At 37.9% G+C, this 24,259-nt stretch overlaps 1 protein-coding gene across 4 annotated transcripts in view; it reads right to left on the bottom strand.

Annotated features, from left to right (window-relative positions):
* Window positions 1-24,259, bottom strand: part of LOC150083194 (protein Gawky-like) — a 295,134-nt gene that overhangs the window by 90,837 nt on the left and 180,038 nt on the right. For all 4 annotated transcript variants that reach the window (XM_090377898.1, XM_090377901.1, XM_090377900.1 and 1 more), the window contains 3 exons: window positions 17,146-17,203; window positions 7,016-7,242; window positions 4,669-4,821 (listed from right to left, as the gene is read on the bottom strand). In XM_090377898.1, the coding sequence (XP_090234024.1) occupies window positions 4,669-4,821; window positions 7,016-7,242; window positions 17,146-17,203 (438 nt within the window). The remainder of the gene's footprint in view (window positions 1-4,668; window positions 4,822-7,015; window positions 7,243-17,145; window positions 17,204-24,259) is intronic.

Raw genomic sequence — 24,259 nt, 5'->3', positions numbered from 1 at the left:
AACATCGTGAGTTAATTGACTCTGAAAGAAGGATGATGATGGGTGGCCGAAGCATGGGCCACTATTGCAGAGGTGGTACAGAAATTGCACCATCACCGTTCAATAGTATCAAGAGTGTATCGGTAATACGCCATTTCCGGAATAACATCTCATCGTGGACAATGTGCTGCGGACGGTTTGTTATTTTTGGTTTTTAGGAGCATTAGCAACTAAGGCTATATTGCTACAGGAATATGTGGTGGTCATTCCCTGACCTTTCCGCATCCTCCGTATTTGGTGGTCACAGGCTCGAACCCCGATCTAATCAAGAAGCGTGTGCTATGCACTACTGCTCCTGCCCACTTGGCTATGGAGGCACCTGCTGCTGCTGCTGTGGATGGACAAAGATGGTGGAAGAACGTGGTCGTTGAAGTCTGTCTCGCATTGTTTCAGCCGACCAGAGAGCGACAGTGTGTGTTTAGTGTTAAACGGCACGGGGGGGGGGTGCCCCCATCTCTGCTAAACATATACACTGTCACTCTCTGGTTGGCTGAAACAATGCGAGACAGACTTCAATGGCCACATTCTTCCACCACCTTTTCCCACCTACAGCGCTGGCCAACCAGAGAGCAACAGTGCCAAAAATCACCACTGACTTCAATGAGGGAGGTGCCAGAAACACCTTCACCAAGATCATTAGCCGCAACAGGTTATGGGAGCCGCTGACCCACCAGAGTCCCATTGCTAACACCATGACACACGACTCTACACGTGAACTGGGCAAAAGAACATCTGCACTGGACCTTGGATGATCGGAGATGGGTCTCCCGGTCAGACGAGTCCCATTTTGAATTATTTCGAGTGGACAGGAGGGTTCTTATCTGGAGGAAACTGCACAAAGCTATGCACCTATCATGTCAACAAGGAACTGTTCAGGCAGGTGGATAGTCCGTAATGGTCTGGGGAGTGTTCAACTGGCACATGTTGGGACCTCTGGTATGCCTGGACCATCTCCGAACAGTCCAGGTTATGTGTCCATCCTTACAGACTATCAGCATCCCTTCATGGTCATCATGTACTCATAGGTCAATGGATTCTTCCAGCAGGGCAATGCAGCTCCCCCACAGAGCCTACCATGCTGCCCTCACATGAGACCAACTAACTCAGACATGTTGCGAAAAATATCTGTAAAAATTCCTCCCATCATAAATGGGATTCGAACTCACGGTTTTTCCACCCAGTGTGGGGAAGACTGTGATCCTACCAAATGTGCTAACCACAAGAGCACTGAAAGTTATGAGTTATGTCAAGTTTATGGTGACTAGAACATGTTTTAACAGTATTCTGCATGTTTTAACAGTTTACCACCACGGAATGGCCTCCCTGTTCACAGATATGAACCCTGTGGAGCATCTTTGGGATGCTGTCGAAAGGTCAGTTGAAGCTTTGGATCCTCCAACCAGGAAAGTGATAGAATTATGGACAGCAGTGCAGCAAAGCATGCATGGAAATAGCTGTGGGACGCTTTTGTGAGCTAGCCTCGTGTGACTGTCCTTATATGGGCAAAAGGTGGGCCTACCTGCTACTAGGTAGATATCCCATGATTTCTGTGCACTCAGTGTATATTGTTTGCAAATTGCTTGTGTTCTGAGGTTGATTTTCTGTTTGCTGGACAAAAAAAAACAAACAATGCTGCCCCAGTCTGAGAACAACTAACTCAGCCACGTTGTGAAAAATATCTTTAAAATTCCTCCCATCATCAACGGGATTCAAACTTGCATCTTTTCCACCCAGTGTGGGGAAGACTGTGATCCTACCAAATGTGCTATCCACAGGTGCATTGAAAGTTGAGTTATTGCATCAAGTTTAAGGGGAAGATAGTATATCAAGAGTTGCATGTTTGAATGGCATAAAACATTTTTTAGAGAGAAGAGAGAATTTGGAAGACTATGAATAAGCTTGTGAAGCATATATCGCAAAGCATAAACGATGCCATGTTCTCTGCTCTGGAAATTCATATTCAAGAATTTGTACATGGTTTGGTAATCTCAAATCATTCTGAAACCACAGTGTCACAAACACTGCAGACATATCTGAACAAATTATTCAAAAACATTCTTCACGATCTTCATTCGCCGATTGCACTGTTCTTTTTGATGTTGATGGCAGGAGATCTGCCTCTAATTGATCTTGCTGCCATTTATGCTTACAACTCTCTCTCTTGCATTCTGTCACTGACTTTGGCGCTTGCTTTTCAATGTTAGATTTGTGATTTTATCGAAATCTTTGAACACGTTTAGTTGATGTAACTTTCGGCATTATCACAACTTAACTAAATGAAACCCGAACGCACTGCTCGACAAATGCTTAGTAACTGAACGAAGTAGTTACTTTAGCGAGTTGTTCAACTCTCAAAAACTAAAAACCCAATTTGAAATCTAGTTATATATCCTTGTAGAGCTCTCAGATAGCAACAATTTTGTTGCTTACTGTTTATGTCTATCATAGTTTAGAAGTTGAGAGTGAAATTAACCAAGGCGCAATTGGCAAATGACCAAAATGTGATTTTTTTTTATTTATTTATTTATTTTTTTTTTTTGAAAAAACTAAAAAGGTTCACATTTTGGTCATTTGCTATCGACAAATATGCAAGAAAAAATTAGAAATTGATATTTCACTTTTTTTTTCCTTTTTTTTTTGGAAAAACCAAAAAGTTAAATATCAATTTTTCTAATTTTTTCTTGCATATTCGCCAACGGCATTATATATCTGAAAAATAAGTATAAATTGTTTATTCTATCGTGTATTAGTTTCGGAGTAACAGCGGTTAGACGTTTCGCCTTTTGTGACAGCCTGAGCGCCGTAGGGTACCCAGCATAGACATTATTCACATCAAAAAATATGCTACCCTCACCTGAGCCCAACAAACTCTGTCACGTTGTGAAAAAGACCCATAAAAATTTCTTTCGTCATAGACGGGATTCAAACTAGTCTTGTCCACCAGGCCTGGGGAGGGGGGGAGGCAATTCTATCAACTATAATACCCCCAAGGGCTTCAATAGTCATATTATCAAAACGTAGCAAGTTTTACTATCGCACCGATTCCATTTTCTGCCAGTTGGACATTCCCCAAATGAACTGACTCTGGCTATACATTTTTCCAACATGCACCTGTTGACAGTTTTATTTCTTTCAGCGATAAAGCTATGATTCTGATACAGTCCACAACTGAGAAATGTTTCCATGCCTCCATTACTTCAACAAATTCGGAATAAATTTTTTTCCAAAATCCATTGTAACGATTTACTGTAATGAGTTTTAAAGGTGGATGTAATGCCTTGATCTAATGGCTGAATAAAATAAGTTGTATAAAACTTTGAAATTAGATTTTTTTTTTCACAAGTTCAACAGCACAGAATGTAACAGGGAATTTTCCAACACAAAAAAAAAAAAAAAAAAAAAAACAGGGATTTCTCAATAAATTTTTTTGACTAGCAAGTCAACAGCAGGATTCAAGAGTGTAAATGTTGAAAAATTACATCCAACATAATAACAGTGTTTTCTCTGTGCAAAAGCTCAAAAATGCCATTAAAATTTTTACCAAAATTCTCTAGCCGTGTTAGGAACATAACTTCTATGTTTGGATGACTTAAATCTTTTGGATGGCCTGGTGTGTTATCCAATAGTAATAAAACTTTGAAATCTAGAAAAGTACCATGTTGTGCGAGGATTGCTGCAATTTATCAATCGTGTTTTAGGGCAAAAATCGTGTTATACAGGGGTTGCCTGTAGTTGTTTTTATTTAAGTGTATCATTCAAAAGAATATTTTGATGTTTTAAATTTTTATATTTCCTTGTTATTCTCATTCACTATCAATCAGCACTATATAAGAAAACACACTATTGTCATCTACATTAAACACATACCCATTTCTTTTTCTTTCCTACCAATTAAAAGTGAAAATTCAATCCATGAGGAATACTGTGAAAAATCTCAAGTTACTGCATACCGACCTGTAAGCCCACTCCTACTTGGGCCCTTTTAAGCCACTTATATTATCTCAAATAAATGCCTTTTACTATTAAGAATAAGTGACCCAACACTTCTAAATGAGCAATCTGACAAACTCACCCTTTTCTGTATGAAATTTAAACTACACACTTTAATTAACAGAAGTATGAAAATGTAATAATGAAAAGAAGTTTGACATTTGTTGCAAAAATGATTTCAGTGCTTGTTGTTTATACAAATTTTTTAACTTGTAATAGAAGTAAAGTAGATAATCAGAACTGCTCAATATTTCACTCTCTTCATTATTATTTTTTTCTTTTTCCTGCACGCAACTAAAATAAAACATGTTTTCTTATTCTTAGAATATAGCTTAGTTTTCTAAGGAATAGAAATTCACTATATGGTTAATAAATTTTGCACCATATGGTTAATAAAAGATCCAATGGACCATGGATCTTTTATTAACCATATGGTACAAAGAATCTCAATATTTTGCTGCATCAGTCAAAAAAATAAAATACTATGTTTCCCCTCCTTATCAAGCTAACCTTTGAATGAACTTTCTCAAGTGTTAGCCTCAACTATCCAAAGAGAATCTAAAAACAATGCATGTCTTAACATCTAAATAAAAAATGCATAATACTAAAGAAGGCAGGAGTGGGGCAATCATTACTTACAGGTGTGAATGGCTGGGCTTGCTGTTGCTGCTGTTGCAGAATTTTTTGAACCAAAGCAGGGCTCAGACTACTAATACTGCTGAGACTAGAAGCATGGCCACCTATAGTAACACTGTTAAGTAGACTAGGAGTATTGCTATTCATTGCTGAGCCCTGTTAATAAAATAAAATATGAAAATTAAGGATATTCGATATCTGATATTAGATTTTTTTAATACATAAAAATAGTATCTATACTTCCAGCATTAAATTAAAAACTGAGTGAAAATGATCACATAATTGAAAAGCAATCTCATACAATTTTATCCATGTGAAATTATTTCTCACTAGTGGTAAACATTAAAACTAAATGCTCAATACTGATTGAGTATAAATTGGAAACAAAAAGTTTTCATATTCTAATAATAATTTGCAGCTTATACCAGCATGACAGTTAACAATGGACCATGGATCTTCTGTGGAAAATGAAACTGAAGAATTAGAAACAAGCCAATTACGATATGCAGCGTTCTTCTCTTGGACAGCCTTAGCACATTTATTGGAAAACCAAGGTTTAGATAAAGGACGAGATTTTAAAGTGGAGTGTGGGATAAAGGATTCCATTCCTGCAAGAATAATTTCACTGACACGATCTGAGCAAACGTTGACATCAGAAGTTTTGAAACAGTAATCAGACCAAGGAAAAGAAGAAAAGAAGTCTCGCAGGTCATCCCATTTTGCATTCTTGTAATGCCAAACAATACGAGGTTGGGAATAGCCATGAGATAAAGATTCCATTGGAGAAGAGGCAATCACCAAGTTGTGATCTGAAGTGCCTAAAGGACCTCTCACTTCAACCTTGTACTTAGAAGGGTCGTTTGTGAGAAAAAGATCAAGCGTATTGGCTGTATGATTAGGATTGTCCGGTATTCTTGTAGGTAAATGAACAATCTGTGCCAGGTCATTAGTAATTGCAAAAGCCTCAGCATCTCGACCTGCTGGGTCGGTGTGACTAGAAAACGGAAGCCAGCTGGAGTTGTGAAAGTTAAAATCACCAAGGAAAATTACCTCACTGTTAGGAAAGTTGGACTGGAGAAAGCCAAGTTGCAAAGAGAGGAAGTCAAAGAGCTCCAAGTGATTAGTGGAGCTGGGAGAACGGTAGAGACAACAGATGAATTTGACACAATGAGGTAGAGAGATTTTAAGCCACAGAAGATCAAAGAGAGGAGATTCCAAATTGCCAAGTCTCTGACTGGAATATCAGAACGGACATATGCACAAGTACCACCTTTGAGGCAAAAGGAATCATACAGCAAATAATTTGGACATCTGAGATGAGCAGTAGTTGAATCGACTGATAACTGAGATTCAGTCAGAAAAAGTACATGGGGTTTGGAAGACTGCAAGTGGAAATGGACATCGTTGAGATTAGAATTGAGACCACGTATATTTGTGAAATGAATTAGGAAGTCCTTGGGAGGTTTAGATCTTTTCGCAGATAAGCTTGCTCTATTATTTTGACAATTCATGGTGTATTCAATAGTAAGAAAGAGTGGGTGGGACATGCTGTATGAAGTAATGAAATTTTTGGATATGGTGTACACGTGGTAAGAATATACCCAGATCCTTGACATAACGTGGCCTCGACAATGCTCCCCGCATACCCACTACTCGGACTCCCTCCAGTCACTATCTGGCAGAGTAGAGGTAGCAAGATTATACACTAGCTGATCCGGAAGCTTCCTAGAGAGTTACCAATAGGTTCAGTCCGGTGTACTAACTAGCGGCCGGCCTGTGAACACCGTTTTAGAGCTGTACCCTCGAAATGTAAGGAATATTGGATCTCGCCACAACATTCATCATAACCTCAAAAATCATCAATCATACTGCATAATGGAAGAGATAGGGAAGGGTTGGCCGGAACTTAGCTCTAGAGACTAAACATGGGTTCCACCACTTCAAGCCTCCAATAAGCAAAGTGGTAGTATTTCACCGGTTGATGAGAGTCATCTACCACCTAGAATTTAAGTCAAACCACTGCTAAACTGCCCTATTTATAGACCGGCACCTCCATAGCCAGGCGGGCAGGAGCAGCAGTGCGTAGCGCACACTTTTTGATTAGACCGGGGTTCGAGCCAGTGACCACCAAATACGGAGTATGGGGGTCAGGGAATGACCACCGCATATCCCCGGAGCATATGGCCTTAGTTGCTAATGCTCCTAAAAACCAAACAACAACCTATTTATAGACAAGCTTAGAGCATTTTTAGTTCATTTCTTAAAAAAAAAAAAAAAAAAAAAAAAAAAAAATCCAAGGTCAAAATTTTAATAGCTATAGTAATCCAGTAAATACTAATGGCATACAAACCTTAACTTGAGGTTTAAAACCCTGAGCACTAGCAAATCCTGGAGCCAGGATTTGAGGTCCTTGAAAACCTGCTGGCCCATGAAAGTTACCCTGTCCAAAGGAAGGATCGAGACTGTGTTCAGCTAATCCAAGTTCATCTACTACGCTTCCTGGCCGCAGTTTACGACCACCAAAGCTATCCATTTCTACTGCACTATTTTCTCGAACTGACAATGACTGCAGTTCAACTGAAAAACAAAAAATAAAATAAAATAAATAAATGTAAAATTTAATCACACCAAAGCATCTTTTTGCTGGTTTGTAATTAAAGAATTTTATATACCCCCTGATAAGCAAAATTTTTTGACAAGAATCATTTATTTGATGTTATTTCCTGAATTAAGAATTTCAAAATTAAGAGTGCTCAATTTTTTCACATTTCTTCTGGGATAATCGAAAATATCAATTAAGGCAATAGAGGATGTAGCAAAAAGGACCAAATACAGAGAACCCATTTATTTTTAGTGAAATAGTAAAAATTATTAAACAACTAAAATTTTTAAAAATGTTTCCTCCCTCTCTCTCTTGCACATAAACAGGCTTTAAACTTTACTAGTTTCTTAATTCCTACCATAGGAATTAAGAAAATTCCTAATTGTCTGTTCCAATTGACTCCTTTAGAAAAGGATTGCAGAAAAACCATTCTGTTGTTAGCCTCACCCAAAGTTTCAGATGTGCACATGCACGCGCACACTTTAACTTTCCGGTACTCCCAGAAGACATGCAACCTTCCACGGATACCGACGATAATACTGTCAGATGTTTGGGTTGTCTTAAAAGGCAAGTGGGGTCGATAGCTTCAAGAGGTTCTCGCCACACCCTTTGCCTACCATTTGGCAAAACAGCTTGTATAGTGATTCATCTGACTACATGCCTTTCTTCTATTGTTCCACTGCCCAATCACGATGTTCTCTGCATCACTGAGGGCAGATTTTTCTGTTTTTTTTTTCTCTAAAAAAAAACAGTAGCTTCTGAATAGGCAGGTGACTGCCAATACCCAATTTCTTCAAAATTCCCTGCACATGGTATGGGGAATGTTTTAGGATAAAATAGGGCAGTTCTGGGCTTGGCTGAATTCATTTGTTGCCCATTGGATCTCCTATTTTTCCAGTACAGTCCTCCTTAGAGTATGATGGCTTTGAAGTATTTTGAAGTATTCTTTTTCTGCTACATTAATGCATTTGAGATGTGGAAGAACCACTTGCTTTTGAGTCATTAAAAACCTTTTAAATGGGTGCTTTTGAGAAACCAGTTATGTCTTTCATTTCTTGAATCATGGATCCTGATAAAAGTAAATCCATGATAAGATCTTTTTCAAAGTCTGATATATCATGCATTTTCCCCATTCTGGCTTCAGATTACATGCAGTCTTTATACTCAACAAGACAACATTTCATCACCCTATGTGACATTTTTTTGCATCTATTTACATTTCTTCTGTGTGTTGCTATCTTAATACAATGGTTCATAATTTTTTTGACTACAAGTTTTGAACAAGTTTTAATTTGATATCTCATTTCTTGAGGGCATCACTAATTACAGTAGTTTAACAAAAAAAAAAAAAAAAAAAAAAAAAAAAATTTTTGTACATCTGGAGCAAGAGCTGCAGATTTGAAAGGAAATTGATCAGCTGTTTCCAAAAATACCAAAATTGTCTCCACCAAAAGATATACTAAATAATTTTAGAATCTTAACCAATTTCAAATATCATATTATATGATATCTGAGAGAAGCAAAGAACAATAATATGCAAAAACCTGAGGTGGAAAAATCGGGCTTGCTACCTGAAAAGCCAAGAGGGAAAAATCCCCATATTATAATGCTCGATATATTTCAAACAGTATTGGAAAAAGACCTAATCTTGGATAGCTATTACAAAAATTTTAACAGTGAAATGACAATAGAAGAATTTGCTGATGAGTTTATGCTGAAAAGAGAAATGGACTAAAAGCAAAAGAAATGGACAGATTAATAAAATCTTAGAAATTACACCAAAAATTTGGAAGGCACTGAAGGAACGACAGAGAATCTATAATGGCTGGACCAGTCATAACACTGGTGTTCAAAAAAAGTGCATCACCTTAAAACTGTAATTGTCATCCGAATAACCTAAGTATATAGCAATATTTCTTACAGATTGCATCAGATAAGATTAACATGTGTAGGTGATGATGTAATATTGCATCAGCTGTTACTTTCAGCTATATAAGCAAGCTCTGCAAGAGTGCTATTGTTGCTTTATGCGAGGATGTTCTTCCTGTCATATTGCTTATAGAGTGTCTTGTAATCAGTCAACAGTAAGTAGATTTCTTTCCAAACTCAAGAATACTGGTTCTGCTGAGAGGAAAAAAGGAACTGGATGCAAACAAGCCTCTATGCCAAAACAGGACCGCATCTTGAAGTGATTAAGCCTTAAAAACTGTAAAGCTTCTTTGTCTGAGCTGAAAAGAAAATGGGAAGAACATACAGGAGTGGGAGCAAGTGCAGTAACAGTCAGAAGATGCCTCTTCAAAAATGGACTTGTAGCCTGTCATCCTAAGAAGCCCCTCCTCACAAAAAAATATGAAAAGGGCCCGATTAATTTGGTGTAAGGAGCATGTCAAATGGCCCCCCGAGCAGTGGAAGACAATTATTTTTTCAGATGAGAAAAAATTCAACCTGCATGGCTCTGATGACAGACAAACGATTCGCCATAGATGTCGTGAAGAATACCATCCAGACTGTGTGGTGTCTACAGAAATCCCCTACCATGATATGGGGGTGCCTTTCGTATCACGGAGTAGGTCACCTGCAGTTTATAAAAAATTTCGTAAATGTCAATGGATACCTGGCTATATTGGAAGGCAAATTGCTGCCAACCATTAGAGACCATTTTAACCTGACAGGTAACTGCATTTTTCAGGACAACTCTGCTCCTTGTCATTGGGCAAAAAGTGTAAATCTGTAGTTACTTTTAACTTCATTTCTGCATTAGAGGTTCAACAGCAATGTGTTTACATTTGTCACAGGTGAAAAAATGGTTGGAAGAACGGTCCATTACAACTCTTAGCTAGCCAGGTAACCAGCCTAGACCTGAATCCTACAGAGAACTGTTGGCATCGTGTGGAATCTGCAGTTGCTGGAAAGAAATCAAAGACCTTTTGGGAACTTCAAGAAGCCATAATTCGTGTTTGGAGCCACACACTATCAGCTTATCTTCAGATTTTGATCTTGTCAATGCCTCAACGGCGTGTTGCTGTCATCAGGGCCAGAGCCAGTTCAACTAAATATTAGTTTGCACCTGGTGAACTTTCATTTTATTTTTCATTTAAAATGATAAACTGAAGCAAATTGGGGGCTTCTGATAACATTTCAGACATAATTGTTGTGTTTACTAAAATTGTTGTATAAAGGTTGAAAATGCTTATTTTGGAATATTTTGAGAGACCCTGTCAAATATTACTTAGCTTTGCCTTAACTATTAATAAATATCAATAAATGGGAGAATTAATCTTGGAAGTTACTAGGCTTTTCATACCAACTAAGAAATATTGTTCGAGGTTTAGGCCTAAATGGATGTCAGATGAACTAATGAAACGTGGCAGAGAAGAAAAATGCATGGGATATATAAAAATTAATGGGTGACACGAAAGCTTATGATAGATAAGCTGGTCTGTAACCAAGTCACAAAGGAGGTTAGGCAGATTACGAGAAATCTCTGGCAACGGATGCAAAGAAAAACAGCAAAGGGTTCTTTATTTATGTAAACTCTAGAAGGAAAGGGATGAGTCAGATTTGTCCACTGGATATCAATGATTCAACTGTTGATAATCCTGCTCAGGTAGCTAACAAAATGAGTATTTTGTATCTACATTCACACAAGGAGTTATTCAGGGAGGGTAATGCCAGAGGGGAATTAAAACTCTGGCAGCAAGCTAAATGATTTTGTAATAACTGAGAGCAAAGTGGAGAATAAATTGTTGAAGATATACATAAGAAAGGCACCTGGGATCTATCAAGTTATATTAAAGGAGGCAGCAAAGGAAGTAAGCAAACCCTTAGCCATAATTATGAGAGATTTCTTGAACTCAGGGGAGGTACCCATGGACTGGAGATGTGCAAATGTGACCCCAATTCACAAAGGAGGATCAAAGGGCGACAAGTAATTATAGACTTGTTAGTTTATCTTCTGTTCCAGGGGAATTAATGGAGGCACTGGTTAAAGAAGCACTGCAGGATCATCTACACAAGACTTCAGTTATAGCTCGGACAGAGCATGGTTTGTTAAGGGGAAGTCTTGTCTGACCAATTTGATTGGATACTATGATGTGGTCACAAAGGAACTGAGTGCAGGGAATAACGTTGATATATATATATTTGGATCTTAGAAAGGCTTTTGATACTGTTGCACATGGAAGACTGCTGCACAAATTGGAGCAGTGTGGTATTCAAGGCAAATTGCTGCTATGAATAAAGGGATGATTGAGTGGGAGAAGACAGAGTGGTAATCAATGGACCCTGCTCTTTGTGGACTAATGTTATTAGGGAGTCCCTCAGGGGTCAGTGTTGGGTCCATTGTTGTTTTCTGTATTTATTAATGATACTGGTGATGGTATATCAGACTTCAGCTGAAGAAGGATTGAACTTTCCTTCCACAACAACTGGCAAACCAGGACACTGACTTTACCTGACCAAAACTGAAAGGAACAGGAGAAAACCAAATTGATGAGGAAAACATACCCACTTAAGTGGACCAAGAATGAGCGAGAGTGAAAACCCACTAGGACAAAGAGTGAACGGAGGGTATCCCCAAATGATATTGGACAGAGTGCAAACCTCAACCCTCCGATTGCACCCTGGGACAAGGGTTCGACTCGAGCTCATATCGGAAGTGAGATAACCAGACTTGATCCTGAAACAACCTTTGAGTAAACGAAATATAAGCAAACCAAGTGGACCGGAAATCCAAACATCATAACCGAACTAAACAGCAGAAATTGCTGCCACATGCCCTATTGGCAACCTTTGCTCCTGTTCCCTCCTCCCCTATTTCTTCTCCTGGTGGGACACTGATATGCCCACTGTTCTGCCTTCTCTATCGTCCCTATACTTCTGTCTACCCCCCAGTCTTCAGTCTCCCTCCCTACTCGTCTATATCGTCAGCCAATGCCCCACACAATGGAAATTTTTTAAAAGTATCCAAATTCTCACTGCATATGTGAACCCCTTTCGGCTTAACTAGCTTCTAGCGTCCATCACCCCCTATTTTTATTATTATTTTTTTTTGTTTTTATTCCATAGGCCATAGCCACTGAAATCTCAGGAAACTAGGTGGCAGGGCCTGCCAGAGCAAATAATTTCTCAATACTGGTGTACCTGGTCTGCCTCCACGGGGCCAAGTGTGGGCAACATTGGACTCCAGCAGGAGTCTAGGGGCTAAATGGCCAGAAGAACAGAACAACGATACACAACGCTACACTCACACAATATCCATATACTTTTAAATCTCTGGCCTTACCAGTGAACTGGTATGCCTACAATGAAAGCAATGCAGATATGGGGGGAGCCCCTGGTGCCATTTGACACTAAATACACTTATACTTATAGAATATCTACAAGCAGACAGACTTGCTACTACTGCAACTATCACAGCGAGTGCTGATGTCAACTGCCGGTCAGCCTTCACATAGCTGAACACAAGACAAATCACACACACATACCAAATATCAGATTACATAGCCATCTCTCCATTTCAAGTGCTAAACCAACCAAATAACCTACTAACTTTTAGCAGTGCTATGTGGGAGAGTAGTAGTAGCATGTGATGCAAGAAAGCAAGTGCATGAGCTTATGCAGCATCAGCCAAAAAAAAAAAAAAAAAAAAAAAATACACACAATTCCCTTCAAATGCCTGTCCAGTTCCTCCTTAAATTCATTTAACCTATCAACTTCCACAACAGATGGAAGTCTGTTCCGGCAATTAACCACCCGCTGGCTAAATGCAAATTTCCACACATCTATTTTACATCTGTCTTTTTCTTAATTTGAATTTATGCCCCCTTAGGTTCGTAATCTGAACAAGTGGAAGGATCCCATCAGAATTCAGTGTGCTCAACCCATTCAAGGCCTTATACACCTCAATCAGATCACTGTGCAGCTGCCTAGTCTCCAGCTGCTGCAATTTGCAGAACTTAAGCCTCTCTTGGTAAGAGGATCCCTTCATTCCGCTCACCAATCTTGTTGCCCTTCTCTGTACACGCTCAAGCAAATCTACATCCTTACTAAAATGAGACCTCCAGTACGCAGTACTCAAGGCGTGGCCTCACCAATGCCTTATACAGGGGACAATCACCTCCTTTTCCCTGCTAGCAAAATTCCTATATATCACTGACAAAACCCCATGACCTGCCCTGGCAGTCTGTCTGTATTGCTCAGAAACTTCATATCTGACTGCACAATTACTCCCAGGTCTTTTTCATTTTCTACCACCTTAAGTGTAGTACCACACAGTTGGTACTTTTCTCTTGGGTTAATTCTACCCAAGCCGAGTAGGTAAAGTACCTGCCCGGCAACCCAAAGGTCGCGGGTTCGATTCCTGCCTCGGGCTTGGATCAAAGTACTGCAAAAACCTTGGGAGGTGCAATATGGCCACAGAAGCCGATGCGCCAACTACCAAATCAAAAAAAAAAAAACTTCTACCCATATGCAGTAGTTTGCATTTGTCAAGGTTAAACTTCAGTTGCCACTTCTTAGCCCATCTCCCCAAATTATCTAGATCCTGTTGCAGTAGCACACAGCCATTACTGTCATTAACAACCCTGCCAACCTTTGTATCATCTGCAAACTGCGACACTAAGCCTGATATACCTTCATCAATATCATTGATAAATATACAAAACAATAGAGGACCCAACACCGAACCCTGTGCGACTCCACTCGCAACATTAGTCCATGAAGAGCAGCACCCATTGATTACCACCCTCTGTCTTCTCCCACTCAAACATCCTTTTATCCATTGTAGCAACTTACCCTTAATACCATTCTTGGTGGCAAGAGTGACATTGTCACTCTTGCCACCAATTCAATAGTTTATAAAATTACTGAGTGGTGTGTCCAGCCAACCTGGACCACATCAGATCATAGAGCTATCACCTTTAAACTTAAGACAGTTACAATAGATATTAAAAGGTTTTTTAAAAAACAAAAGGCAACCTGGCAGATCACAGAACTTACAGCTGCTGAGCTGCAAAAAAGCAGAAAAATGAGTGGTCTAGATCAAACAACAAATGTAGCCCAGACGAGCAAGCACTGATTATGACAAACAGTCTAACAAATACATCAAACCTGTCTATCCAAAGGAAAAAAAATGAAAAAGCAGATAGTCCCCTGAAATGACTATACTCAAGAGAAGGGTGCATTGGGCAAGGAAACACTTTCAACATGCCAAAACCTCTTGGCCACAAAATTATTAGGTGGGTTTCCTGAGAGATTCTATAAGAATCTCTCAGTATTCAGTATACAGCCTTCATTAGAGACAAGAAAAAAGAATCCTGGAGGCACTTGGTGGGAACTAATGGGTTCACAAAAAAAAAAAAACCCTCTTGGAGAGTTGAATGACGGCTGAATGGTGACCAACAGGCTGCCATGAGGAGATGTTATAGAAACAACTGTCAAACCAGATGGAACCCCAATTGGGCAGAATCTGTGAACATCTTAGTATTATCCACACTACTCGGAACTATTTCCTTGCCCAGATTGATTTCATGAAAGGAAATACTGATTATAACAAAGCCAATATAGAACACCTCTGTTCACTGCAGAAGAATTAGAAAGAGCATTAGCTAAAACCAAGAACAATAAATGTCCAGGTTTTGACTGTTAGAGGTTGAAATAATCAAAAATACTAGCAGAAATAAAATCTAACAAATTAATAGACTTATACAACCACTGCCTGACAGAATATTCCCAAAAATATAGAAAAAAAGCTGTCTTAAGACTAAATTCTTAAAAATCCTGAGGAAACCCCCTACTGATCCTAAATCATATAGACCAATATAGACCTGCCCTACTCCCTGTACTATGGGAAATATATGAAAGATTAATATATAACCGATTATCTCAATACTACATAGAAGCAGGATTACTTTCAAATAATCAGTATGGTTTTAAACAGGGCAACTCTATGGAGGATGCTATGCACCATCTACTGACAGCAGTTAAAAACACAGAGGATAAGTATATGTTGGCAATTTCTATTGACTTTGCTGGGGCATTTGACTCACTCTCTTGGTCTAGTATCCTTAGAAGACTCCGCCAGACAAATGCCCCACAAAACCTTTATAAGGAAATTAAAAGTTACCTAAAAACAGAAGTGTCTCAGTACATACAAGGTTCCATGAATTGACACGCACTGTGAATAAAGGTTGCCCACAAGGTTCAATCCTTGGCCCTTTCTTCTGGATGAGTTTCTGACCTTGGATCTGGGCCCGATGGAAAGGCTAGCTTTTTCAGATGACTTAATTTTCCTCGTAAAAGGTAACATGCAAGTGGTTGTAGAGCAAAGATCAAATGCCACCTCTTGCAGCTGCAGGAGTGGGCACAAATGCACACGTTCAGGATAATTTGAAAAAACTAAATCCATACTGAAAGTTAGACACCCCCTCCTAAAATTAATGGAAAAACTGTAAAAAAGGTATCAGAACTAAAATACCTGGGGGTTGTTTTTAACTCTAAATTCACTTTTTTATCCCCATTTGGCACATCTGGTAAAAAAAAGTGAGAAATTATGCAGGCACGATTGCCAGGCTCTAAAGAAAGACCCTGGCAATAATATACTGTTCAGTGTTCCTACCTGTTATAAACTATGGAGCCGATGCACGGGTTACCTGCTTGTTCATAGTAAGAAACAGGAACAAATTAGAATCAATATAGAGAACAATACTTCTTGCCCACTATCCCCTTCTTACCTTCACTTTTTTTTTTTTTTTTTACTGTGCTCTCCCTGTCTGTAGCTTTGGCTAACAACAGCGTTTGCCCTGCCATTGCTTCATACTCCCTACTGCTCGACCTGTCTCCTTGTGGTGGTAAACCAGGGGTTTTGGTGAAAAGACAGCCAAGTTGAGGCCAGATGAACAACAACCACCACACTAATACTATACAAACACTCACTAACCTATATAAATCTTGCCTTTCCAGAGTTTTGTATTCATTGCATTGCCTGATGTGGAGTGGGGGAAGAACTCCCAGAGTCTCATTACAAATAACATGCATTACAATATACACTAGTACCAAACATGGATTAATGTCTCCTGTAGTTCTCTCTAAGTGGTCTTAGTTTCTTTCCTATTAACAAAACACCCATTTTGTTCCAACAATTTTCAACTGGATTGAGATCTTAACTGTTCCCAGGTTGTTATTTTGCCAGGTTGATTTATCCTTCAACCATTTTTGGACTTTGGTTAGTAAAGACAGCAAAACAAATTACATTTATTTCGCTGTCTGCCATAGGTTTTTTCATCTGATGCACAATTGGATAATCTATTCAATGAAAGAGATAGAAGAATAATTATCCCGGTCTGCCTTAGAAAATTTTGATATTATCTGATTGAGCAATGGCCAAGTGTTCTACATCCACTAAGCGGATTGCTCTTTCATGTTCTGAAAGACATTTTCCAAGCCGTCTCCCAGTTTCCCCAACGTAGCAGCTAGTGCAGTCACGGCAAGAGCTGCAGTAGACCAGACCACTTTGTAGTAAGGTGGGAACTGGTGTTTTCACTTTAGAGATGAGGGATCGTAACTGTCTGCCTGGGAGTTATACGCATTTTATCCCATGTGATTTTAAATCAGTAGCTTAATTCAGTAGCACTGATTTTAAACAGTGATTTAAAATCACATGGGATAACATCACTTTATTACACTTACAAATCAAAGTGGAATATCACTTTATTCCACTTACAAATTAACTAATAGTATAAAAAAATAACAAAAAAATCTGATGAGAAAAGCATGGCTTACTGTTATAGGAAAAGTGTCTCCCCAAAATTAACATTAGACAGCCTTTGCTACCTTAAACAATTTTACCATTATTAATACTACATCATAAAAATTCTCACCTAAAGCATCCTCCAAACTCATGTTATTTGCCCTCAAAGCATTTTCAATATCTTCCTTCTGAAAGATTTATATTCAGCTGTTAGGATTTTTAATTCAAAATAAACAGTTACTTCATAAATATTTAATCTATAATACAAAAAAGTGTAAACATTTACCAATAAAAATTAAGATGACAATTATTTCCAAAACATTATATACTACAGACATTGAAATGGTTTGCAAATAATTTTTGAACTACTGCTAATCTAGCACATACGATGCTTCACTTTCCTTGGGTTTGCACGAAGCAATACTACAAATTTAGTGTATCCTGCAAGCAAGTATAATTCAAATTCAGCAAATTTAAAGCATTCATTAAATTAGCAGGTGCTAACATAGGTTTCAGAAAAGTTATAAATTATAAATACTTATCCTGTAACTGGTAAATAACATATCAAAACTCTTGTTATTAAATAAACATTTATTGAAATAGCACATACATAAGCAATATTGTCTCGTTTCTGATGGGGATTTTTTTTTTTTTAAATTGGGTCTTGTATTGGGCTGGTTTTTTTTAAAGAATGAATGTAACATTGGTTGCCCAGTTTGCTTTTATTTTCTCTTCAAAAATAAATCGAACTTTTCAACAGGTCACTGTTTTTGCTTTTGAATGTTCAGCAATGATTTTCCAAAAGTTTTCACCAAAACTTTTAAACTTCAATTTTTATTTTAATGTTTAATGCTTTCCATATTTTTAAAACACTATCATTTTATGTATTTATTTGTTTACAAAATGGGCAGAGAGAGAGAGAGTAAGTAGGAACAGCACGTAAAATTTTACACAAAAAAATATAATAAAATACGCAACATGTGCTAACAGATAACCATAAACTGAAATGACATTAATGAAAAATAATAATGCGGTGCACAAGTTTTGTACACATAACTTTGGATTTTTGTGTGGTCAGATAATGTATAAAATTGTCTGCACAACTTCAAATACATATTGCAAGATAGTGTGTTATAGCAGGATAAGATGTACATGGTTTCAAGAAGAGTATACCTACTGGATGACATAAATCCAATGGGTATACTCTTCGGTATTACATTAAAGTGCAAACTGGTTAAGAAAGCCTTTTCTTTGTTGTCAACTTAGGGTGAAACAGAGTGCAGCTTCCACAAAATCCACAAAAAAAAAAAAAAAAAAAAAGAAGGGAGGGGGAAACACCACCCAGGGGTATCTACAAAATTAGCAGCATCCAGACAGTGAAAAGTCCTGGTCTCATATTATATGGTCTATATTCAACAGCTAGGAAATTATTGGAGGCACTGGTTAAGGAAGCATTACAGGATCATCCAGACAAGACTTCAGTTATAGCTCGGACACTGCATGGGTTTGTTAAGGGGAAGTCTTGTCTGACCAATTTGATTGGATACTATGATGTGGTCACAAAGGAACTGAGTGCAGGGAATAACTGATATATATTTGGATCTTAGAAAGGCTTTTGATTCTGTTGCACAAATTGGAGTGGTGTGCTATTCAAGGCAAATTGCTGCTAGGAATAAAGGGATGGTTGAGTGGTAATCAATGGACACTGCTCTTCGTGGACTAATGTTATTAGTGGAGTCCCTCAGGGGTCAGTGCTGGGTCCACTGTTGTTTTCTGTATTCATTAATGATAGTGATGATGGTATATCAGGCTTAATGTCCAAGTGTGCAGATGATACGAAGGTCGGCAGGGTTGTTAATGACACTAATGACAGTACGCTGCTGCAAAAGGATCCAGAAAAGTTGAGTAGATGGGCTGAGGTGGCAACTGAAGTTTAACATTGACAAATGTAAAGTACTACATATGGGAAGCAGTAACCCTAGAGTTACGTATCAACTCTATAGTAATACACCGACAGTGGTAGAGAACGAAAAGGACCTGGGGGTAATTGTGCAGGCAGATATGTTTTCTGGGAAGTACAGATGGTCTGCAAGAGTAGCTCATGGTGTCTTGTCAATGATATACAGCAATTTTTCTAGCAGGGATAAGGAGGTGATTATCCCCTTGCATAAGGCAATGGTCAGGCTGTATCTTGAGGATGCAGCCTGACCTCAAACTGTATACAGGTCTGGAGGCCTCATTTTAAGAAGGATGTAGAGCTGTTGGAATGAGTACAGAGAAGGGCAACATGATTAGTGAATGGAACAAAGGGTTGCTCTCACGAAGAAAGGTTTAAGTCTTGCAAATTACAGTGTCTGGAAACTGGGCACCTGTGAGTTGATCTGATTGAGGTGTATAAAGCCTTGAATGGTTTAAGCATGCTCAATGCTGATGGGATTCTTGCTCAGAATAATCGAATAATCTGAAAGGGCATAAATTCAAATTGAGGAAAGACAGTTGTAGGACAGATGTGTGGAAGTTTGCCTTTAGCCAGTGGGTGGTTGATTGCTGCAACAAACTTCCATCTGTCATTGTAGAAGTTGTTAGCTTAAACAGATTCAAAGCAGAACTAGACAAACATTTGGAGCGAGTGGATGGATAAAATGAGAAGGGGTGGTTTTTTTTTTTTTTTGGTTTTTTTTTGGCTGATGCTATATAAGCTTGCTTTCTTGAATCGTGTGCCCTTGCTAATGCTAATTATCTCCCTACTAGAATAGTGATTCCCAACCTTTATGCTGTGAAGTTATTGTAAGGAGTCTGCAAATTTGTAAGGAACTAATCTTCAAACAGAAACACCTGGATGACCTCTGGCTAGATGTTCATTCTACAAAAAACTATTTGATAAAGCTTTGAAGTTCCTGATGCCTTTTTCTCCATGATATTTGTTTACAAAAGTAGATTTTTACTGTTTGTTGCACTAAATTCTATATAGCAAAACAAGCTGAATAAAACCATCTCTCTCTCTTGTTTAAAAGTTTGTGGTTGCAACTGTCACCGTTAACAACCAGCCTTCCAATGTCTGAAAGCTGCAAGTTAAGGTTTCTTCCTGAGAATTTCCGGGGAAAAATCGCATCTTTGAAATTCCCGATTTATGGATAAAGCAACACTTCCAGAGAAACTGAGATTTTCTTTTTTTTCTTTCTTTAAGTACAATAAATAAGCAAAAGTGCCTTCTGTAGAATGAATAAGTACATTTTGACCATATACGTACTACTATTTTTCAAATAATAGTTTGTACAGGCTGCTCTGATTGATAAAATACAAATTAATTCACATATCTTGTCATGTATTTTCTCAATCATTGAAATACGTACTACTACTATTATGTGGGGACCCACAAAATTTGACATTAGAAAAGAGAATATTACATTAAAGTTGAATGGAAACCACTGCTCTATAAGAAACAAACTCAGCCTGAAAGAATCACTAGAGCCATATTTACTTCGGTTACTCCAAACCACTAGCCACTTCAAATATGCTTAATCCCATAGACTGGACACTGCATGGCTAGTACTCTTCCACCTTTTCATGCAGAGATTTGTTTCTTTTGAAATGTCCTTCCTTGATAACCATTCTCCCAAACTAAAGTCCTCGGAGTAGCACACTAACATCATTGCCCTTTAGAACAAAAACATTGATGGTCTCCGACTTTTCAACAAACTCAACTAGTTCCACCCCTGCCATTTCAAAATGAAAACAGAACAAAATAGAATCCAAGTCAACTTCTGACATCAAAAAAGCAGGAGATTAGTGATTGGTGGTGGTGGTGGTGGGAAGGGACATGAAATTATTGCAAAAAGCAGTTCTTTCACAAGGGGGGGGGGGCACTAGGTAACAGATCTTTTGGAAAGCATTCTTATACATTTTCTGATGCCAGTAGAGAATACTGGCATCAGTAATTAAATTTCACTAAAAGAATACATTTTACATTAAAATGTTTACTTTGTCAGTGAAAGGATTATTTACTAGTACAGATGCTTTTAAATATTAGCATGTGTAATATTTTCTCTCTGGGGTTTTGTTTGGATTGTTTGTTAGCCATTAATTAATTATTACTTCTCCAAAAAAGATACTGTAGCAGACATTGCCCATCTGCAGAAACATCAAGTCAAAGTTTTGTTTATAACAATGGCACTACTATTCGGACTTGGCTGTCACGATCATTTCCAAAACTGCACCAGAAAGAGATCTGAATTCTCTTTTTCTTCACCTGGAACATTCTCTGGTACTTAGCATTGCTATGAGAAGTTATTAAAATGATATTTACTATGGGTGGTGGTTGTAGTTATATTGCTAAACTATTGAAATTAAAAGATTAGAAAACACTTAAACCACAAAGCATGCAAATCAAAACTGAAATTAAATCATAATAAACAAAATGAAATTTAAATAACTAAATTTAATCAACTTACTATATAAACCAAATCGCAAAATAAATTAAATCCAGTATTACAACCTATATGCAAGGTAATGTTTACTATGGGGGGAAGGAAAATGATTTATTATATTTATATCGCTAGACTATTAAAATAGAGATTAAGAAACTTTTAAACCACAAAATACTTACCGTAATGAATTTTGTTTTTGTAATGATATTTTATTTTGAAATAGAGGCATTTAGTTTATAGGGGTAGAATATCATTTTACCTTATCTAAAATCCTATTAACAGCATTAATTTGGCATAGCTATTTTGTAGTTTAAGTGTTTCTTCACCTGAATTTTAATAGTTGTTAAAATACTAAGAATAGCTTGGGATAACGTATACATTTCATGCTTCCTTGTGCATATTTCTCAGTTTCCTATCTAAGGATGACTATGCAATTCTTTCAAAATAACATTTTGTGGGTTATCACATTAAAATTGGCAAAAGTGACCATCAAGAGATCATTCTTTACCTTCAGTGATACTGAGAAGTATCGGACCCCCCTTTCCCCCCACAAAATCAATTTGTTTCAAAAACTTATTCTCCTATGAACAGGATTACTGGATGAGAAATTGGTTCTCCAAATAACATTATATTTCAGTTAAAATTATAAATAATATTTAACTTTAATGTTTCCAATAACTTAGGTGGGCAACTATTATCCATGAATTCTTCCTGGAGCCAACAGACTGCCAAACTAAGTCTGGAATTTACCAAACTTATTCAGAATGTCATACAGCTTCAGCCATGAGTACATTAGATATTGGAGGTTATAACAATTCGTTTGGACATATCAGCATTTTTGATCTAATTAAAAAAGGAGAAAATCCCAAGAGCCGCACCTCAGCTCAAGCTGTGGGGGGGGGGAGTTTAAGAAATGGAATAGAATGGTTAGGGGTTTTATTAAAAAAATATAGATTTTGAAATATTTATTAATACTGAAAAAATGTAACAAACATTCAATTAGGTGTGAATTAATGTGACTTTGTGCTGAAATTCTTGAGCAAGTCACTCAACATCAGGCGATGTATGCCGTAATTTTCATCTTTAAACATGCTAAGACTTGCATTGTTCAGATGGTTTCTTGATTTATTTTTAATGTGATTCCTGTTCGAAAATATTTGCCCGCAGAAATTCAAACCAAAAACTGTAAGAAGTCCAAACGCAAATATTTTCAAATTTATGTGTGTTCGAACACAATTTGGTCTTGCTTTTTCAACTCATTTACTGCAGTCTATTTGTGTAGAATTGCAAGGCGAGCCTTTTGCCTCTCCAAATCCTCAATTTCAGTTTTAAGGCATTTTAGTCTTGCATTCCACAAGTAATTGATTTTTAAGACCTCTAACTTCATTTCAAACTGCATAATGTGAGCTAAAAGTTAAAGAGCAACAGTTACATGCTCAAAGAGTCGCATGAGGCTCGCGAGCCATAGGTTGCAGACCTCTGCCATCTGTTTCCTCACTGCAAAATGGAACATGCAGCATTACCATCTTGCACTTGTACTCATTGAGATCTTGAGATGTATCAGTTTTGACTGCATACTATGCATGTATGCTTCATTTCTTGCCTGTTAGCACTGCATGTGTAATTTGTGACAAAGCATGATCCAAGTGGTGTCTTCTCGTATTTGTCAAACCAATTCTCTTTCCATGTGACACGAATCCTCCACAAAGTTCTCCTAATTCATCTCTTCACTGGACTTCCTCACTCTGTCCAAACAGTGGGAATGTCAACTACCACCGTGGAGCTCTCCGACATGGGCTGACACAGCAAGCACTAGGCAGCTTCCAGACTTGCGATCTTGACACTGTTGAGCATGTCAATGGATATGTCAATGTTCTCTCCTGATTTTAACAATGTGAAACTCTGGGTGCTCGTAAATGATCTTAATAATCTGTTGATGTAAACTACCGATCCCTCTGTTCATGTACTTAACGACATATGCAGCATAAGAGTATTTCTCCGTGATGAATGAGTTGTCGGTGTTTGATTTCAAAATGTTACCGACTAACGGGTTGAACAGATTGTGCCTCTTCTCACTTGGTTGACGTTTAAGAAATACCTTGAGTCAATTTATGCAAGCTCTGAACACATCCAGGTAATAGTCATAGGAGTTCACCCTGAAGAAAGCATGTCAGAGTAATCCTCTAGATTTTGCCATATCTTGTAGTAGTGAGCTGCATATTTTATTTTGTGTCCATTGTCTTAGGCATAGAGCACTAAATAGTTGTCGAGCATCAAGGCATGAATGGTGCTTCCAATTGACATGTCTGTCATTTATCCGGAGGAGTTATTTTCTTGTAACAAGTGAATGCATGTTTGTGAGTTTCAAGCTTGATGGTCCTTGAAGCTTTGCTAGCGGAGACAGATACCAACTTGTCAATCATTGTGATGCAGTTTCTTTGTGCGTACACACAGTAAAAGGTGTGCGTGTGGACTACTGCAATGTTGAAATTCTGTGCTTGAAAAAGTTGACCAAAAAGGTTATAACTTTGACTACAAAATGTTCATAATTACATCCACAATCTTCTTGAAGTATATTAACACTATCTCTTCATTCACTAGCATTGCCTTCTGCACGAAGTCCATCTTGCTTGCGTCGTCCACACTAATATCGCACCCATTATTCTGTAACCTGTGCAATAGCTGAAGAAAGTGCAACCAACAAATTTCATTGGCACTCAGAGTCAAGAACAGTATAGATTTACTGAGCTGTCTAATCACAGCAAATAGATCGTGCTTACGTTGAGCCCAGTAGTATGTTGAGTTTGGAATTGCCCT

The sequence above is a fragment of the Mastigoproctus giganteus genome, chromosome 7, assembly GCF_048544385.1.
Source record: "Mastigoproctus giganteus isolate SK-2022 chromosome 7, ASM4854438v1, whole genome shotgun sequence".
Taxonomy (NCBI): Eukaryota; Metazoa; Arthropoda; class Arachnida; order Uropygi; family Thelyphonidae; genus Mastigoproctus; species Mastigoproctus giganteus.
This window is presented reverse-complemented; position numbering and strand designations above follow the sequence as displayed.